Source organism: Diabrotica undecimpunctata, unplaced genomic scaffold (assembly GCF_040954645.1).
Source record: "Diabrotica undecimpunctata isolate CICGRU unplaced genomic scaffold, icDiaUnde3 ctg00002391.1, whole genome shotgun sequence".
In the NCBI taxonomy this organism is placed as follows: domain Eukaryota; kingdom Metazoa; phylum Arthropoda; class Insecta; order Coleoptera; family Chrysomelidae; genus Diabrotica; species Diabrotica undecimpunctata.
The window spans coordinates 4,594-10,226 of NW_027313571.1; the positions used below are offsets into that span (position 1 = coordinate 4,594).

General features: G+C 42.6%; 1 protein-coding gene across 1 annotated transcript; it reads left to right on the forward strand.

The window, feature by feature from the left end:
* Positions 1-252: 252 nt before the first annotated feature.
* Positions 253-1,362, forward strand: LOC140431971 (uncharacterized; the record flags this gene model as incomplete). Its single annotated transcript, XM_072519839.1, has 1 exon — positions 253-1,362. A coding segment is annotated over exon 1 (1,110 nt), but the record flags the coding sequence as incomplete, so codon positions are not given.
* Positions 1,363-5,633: the final 4,271 nt, after the last annotated feature.

Here is a 5,633-nt window from a genome sequence, read left to right on the forward strand (position 1 = left end):
TGATAAGTCGAGGGAAGGAGCTAAAGAAGGAATAATCCCGAAAGAAGTCCGTACCGACTTGCAGGGGAGTGCTACAAACCCGCCCAGAAGGCTAGAAGCCACTGAGCGGGTGGCCGCTCCCATGGAAGGGGTAGAGGACACGGGAAAACCCGAAAGTTAGCCTTCAGTTTAGAGGAAGGCAGAGTAAAGGTCCTGCAGGTCAACCTTCATCATGCTAAAGCTGCGTCGGCGGTTTTGTGCAGAAGGTTTGACATGGAAGGCCTGGACTTGGCCCTACTGCAGGAACCATGGCTCCACGGAGGGAAGATTGCAGGCTTGAAGCCGCAACAAGGTAAGTTACTATACGATGCGAAAGGAGAGACACCTCGAGCATGCATTGTATATGGTAACGAAGTAAACTGTACACTGATTCCGGATCTTTGCTCCGGAGACTTTGTTACAGGTATTTTAACCGCTTCCACCGAGGAAGGTAGTAAAAGATGGTTGGTCTGTTCTGCCTACTTCGCTGGAGAGAAGGTCTTCCGCCCAGGCATAGTAGAGGACGTTATAACCTACAGCCGAAGGGAGAACCTTCATCTAATACTGGGATGTGATGCCAATGCCCACCATCTGGCATGGGGGAGTACGAACATCAACAGTCGAGGTGAGTCTTTACTACAGTTCATCTTAAGCATGGGTTTAGAAATAGCCAATATAGGAAATAAACCTACCTTCGTTACGGCCACGCGCAAAGAAGTCTTAGATGTAACACTTTGCAGTGAAAAAACGTACGATACTATAAAGAATTGGCATGTGTCAGAGGAACCTTCATGTTCCGACCATAGGCACATTCGATTTGATTTAATTACTTCGACTCGAATGGTGGCAAGGTTCAGGAACCCGAGAGAGACGGATTGGGAAGGCTATAGAGGCTCACTCGAGAAGTCTCTTGAGGGAGGAATCGGCACCATAAAAGATACGGACGATCTCGAACTGACAGTCGAAACGGTGAGGGGAGCTGTTCTGGCCGCTTACCAGGAGAATTGTCCAGAGAGAGAAAAGAAAGGAAAGAAAAACACACCCTGGTGGAATGAACACTTACAAAAGCTTAGGGCAGATGTAAGAAGGCTATTCAATAAAGCCAAATTCAACCAGGACTGGGCCATTTATAGAGAAAAACTGACGCAATATAATAAGGAGATCCGAAAAGCCAAAAGAGACTCGTGGCGAAAGTTCTGCGAGGAAGTCGAACAGGCTCCCGCATGTTCCAGAATCCACAAGGTCCTGGCTAAGGATGGTATTGTGAATCAGGTCGGCCTCTTGAAGAAAGATGACGAAACGTATGTAGAAACCCTGGAGGAAAGCTTAATAATGCTCACCAAGGTACATTTTCCCAGCTCATCCATTGACAATAATCCTTCGGTAGAGGTAGCTCATCCCAGAAGGCCTACTAAGGCGGACTGGAAATTAGCTACCGACATCACGAGACCGGAAAAAGTCAGGTGGGCCATCAATAAATTCCAGCCATACAAATCACCTGGAATGGACGGGATTTATCCAGCCTTGCTACAGAAGGGACAGGATGTGATCATCCCGCATCTAACAAAGATCTTCAAAGCTAGTTTGGCATGGAGATATATTCCAACCGCATGGCGAAGGGTGAAAGTCACATATATCCCCAAGGTTGGTAGGGTAATGGACCAGACCCCCAAGTCATACAGACCAATAAGTCTATCCTCTTTCCTAGCAAAAACGCTGGAAAGATTGATAGACAGGTATATTAGGGACGACGTGCTGATGGAGAATCCACTTAGCGATCGCCAATATGCATACCAGCCAGGAAAGTCAACTGACTTGGCGCTGGATGATCTTAACAGACTGCTCTCAAAGTCGCTAGATGACAAGGAGATAGCGGTGGCGACGTTTCTGGACGTGGAGGGAGCGTTTAATAACGTCTCCTTCGAGTCTGTAACGGACGCGCTTAAAAGAAGAGGAGTTCCTGCCTTCATATGCGAGTGGACAAAGGCGACCTTAACAAACAGGATCATTGTGTCCTCGTTAGGTGAAGCCACTATTGAAGCGAAGGCAGGAAGCGGCTGCCCACAAGGAGGAGTTTTATCCCCATTACTGTGGGCTACGCTTATGGACGACCTACTTAATACACTGACCAGGGAGGGTTTTTACTGTCTGGGTTATGCGGACGATTTGGTAATTGTAGTCCGAGGACGCTTTACCAAAATAATTTCGGAGAGACTTCAAGTCGCTCTGAGGATTGTGGACAGCTGGTGTGAGGAAGAAGGCCTGAAGGTTAACCCTAAAAAAACATCTGTTGTTCCCTTCACCAGAAAAAGAGCACTGCAAGGCTTACAGCCACTAGTGCTCAAGGGAGTAGAAATCCCATTCACAAGTCAGGCCAAGTACTTAGGTGTAATATTCGACCAGAGGCTGACATGGAATGTACACATTCAGAAAGTCACACAGAAGGCCACTATGGCCCTGAACACATGTAGACGAATGTGTGGTAAGAATTGGGGGTTAAATCCTAAAATGAACCTCTGGTTGTACACAAGGGTTATAAGGCCCATGATAACTTATGGTTCAGTGGCGTGGTGGAACAAAACGCAACAGTCCGGGGCGATTCGATTGCTCAGTAGCACACAAAGGCTTGCATGCTTGAGTGTTACCGGAGCCATGAGAACAGCCCCAACGGACGCGCTAGAAGTTCTGCTAAACCTACCTCCTCTGCATATATACATACAGAGTGAAGCCAGATCAACAGTACATCGGTTGATCCAAGGCCAAGCTCCAATAAGTATGATGCAGGGAGCTGATAACTTAAGGCTATACCAGGACATAAAGGCAGACCCCGTTCTAGGAATGCCTGTAGACCGAATGGTTACGAGGTATAGTTTTAACAAAAATTTTCAAATTATAATACCAAAAAGAGAGGACTGGGAAACTGGTCCGCCGCTAACAGCAAACTCAATATGGTATACGGACGGCTCCAAAACGGATACAGGTACGGGGGCTGGAATATATGGCATAAAACCAAGGACGGAAGTCCGGGTATGTCTAGGAACATACGCGACCGTATTTCAAGCCGAATTAGCTGCTATACACAGGTGCGCTATGGAACTAATCGGCCGAAATGTAGATAACGACTCCATCGTTATCTATTCGGATAGTCAAGCGGCTCTAAAGGCTCTCAGTTCGGTACAGGTCGATTCATGGCTGGTATGGAACTGTTTGGATGTCCTTTCTCAGGTGGGAAGTCAAAACAGGTTGACACTTGCCTGGGTGCCGGGACATAAGGGTCATCGTGGCAACGAGAAGGCCGATGAATTGGCCCGAGAAGGCGCATCTACGCCACTGGTTGGTCCGGAACCCTTCTTTGGAATCGCAAATACGATAAAAAGGGCAGCCATACACAAATGGGTGCAACAGAAGTCTCTTGAGTGGTGGAACAACTCACCAGGACAGAGGCAGGCCAAACAGTTCATCAAAGGACATTCGGCTAAATTTACAGCAGACTTACTTTCGCACAGGCGCAGGACTGTCAGAATGATAGTGGGTCTGCTCACTGGGCACTGTAGACTCAATAGACACCTGAGTCTCATAGGCCTGACAGAAGAGGACACCTGTCGTTTCTGTCTGGAAGAAGAGGAAACCGCTCTACACGTTCTGTGCCATTGCGAAGGTCTCGCACGAATGCGGTTTCTAGAACTCGGAGAGGAAAAACCGGAAGCACCAGGCTACATGAAAAGGCCACTATCAAGGCTGTTGAGTCTCATTAAGAGGACCAAGCTAGATGAAGTGCTTTAAAATAAGGGGGAAACACAATAGATCTGCAAAGGTCGCAGTGTATCAGGCTCTATTGGCCGCCCCATTTTCTACATTCTACATTCTAATGTAAGAAGTTACACTATTATATTATTACTATATGTATATATTAATAATATATAATAAATTATTATCATCTGCCAATCCTATTAGTTTTAACTGCCTATTCAGCTTACAGTGCTCTGTTAGCATACCTTCTACGGCTTTGATTTAGTGTTGCCCAAATGAAAGAACAAGACGAAACTTAGACAGTCTTGGTCTTGGTCTTGCGCCAATACACCTGGTCTTGGTCTTGGTATTGCACTCCCGGTCTTGGTCTATAAACTTGACTGTATTTTAAAGAACATTTTCTGTCTAGAAAGGTATTGATGGACCTCCACCATATATGAAATGGAAATCTTAAAAAATATTGGTATATGGCAAAAATCCAAACACAGGTATCAAGGGCACATATTCTTTAGGTGATAAGATAACAAACTATAATCCACTTATTAAAGCAACATAAATGTTATTAACAATCTTAGCTCTACTTTTATATAAAAAACTAACTTGAAAAAATAAAGAATAGGTAAGAAAGCAATGATAATCAAAAGAAGTTTTAAATTAAGGAGATATCTACTTAATCAATACATTAATTTACCAAAATAAAGTAGTAGGAATATTTTTTTAGGAACCAGAATTTTGGTTTTTCAGGAAGAAATATTTGTAATTCTTTTTTGTGAAAAGATATTAGATGCTTTCTTAAACCTGAAGTGTTTCTGTTTTTCATTTTCATTTTCACCTTTCTATGTGGGCACAATTCAAACAAAGCAATTTAGGGTGCATAAATTATTTCGAAAAACTCACAAAATCAAATTTGCTTTTAGGCCTTTTATATCTATAATTCCAACGCTCACTACTCCGACTATTTTAAAATTATTTGTATCTTTGTCTCCCATGTCAAATTGTAAACTTGTCAAATGAAGTTTAGTGATGTCGAAAAAGTACCTACTACTATAAATGTCCGTTGTCCGTTACTATTCAATACCCTAAGTATCTAATAACAAACCGAGAATTAATATATCGTTACTTCGTTATTCTAAATATTTCGGTATTTTGTTTACACGGTAAGCTACATTGTCTGGTATTAATAAACTTTTGAATATTATCGCGCTCTTTCAGCAAATTTGGTTTAACCGAATGATCTCATCGCACACTCAGCAGAAACAATGTTTAGTCTTAGGCCGATAAGATTTGTTTATTTAGGTTCCTCCTAACTAAATTATAATGGGAAAAAATTGAATTATTAAGTGGGTGTCCGTAATAATAAGTGTTATATTTTTTATAGCTAAGGTGACATATTTTTAAAAAATTTTGATACGATATTACTGTCGACGTATCAATGCAAGATTATTTAAATCTGGACAATTAATTTCAGAGCGAAGAAGTCGTCTGCTGGAAAAGAATGTACAAAATATTTTATTTTTACATATGATCTCTGAGCACGTGTCAAATGTGTTTTTTTTAATGAATATTTTGATTGATGATTTTGATGTATGTTTATGGTATTGTTCGTAATGCGCATAAGTCCAGTTTTTTAAATTTTTATTACATATTTTTTGCGTCTCATAGAGTATTTAAGCATATACCCGAACTACAATACTCGCTAAAACGACACTCCGTCCTAACTGCAAGACGCAAGAGTCTCGCAGGCTTAGTCTTGTTCTTGTGTAAATCTTGCACGGTCAGTCTTGGTCTTGGTCTTGCTAAAATAAGGCGGTCTTGGTCTTGGTCTTGCGAAAACGCAAGAACAAGACCAAGACTGCAAGACCAAG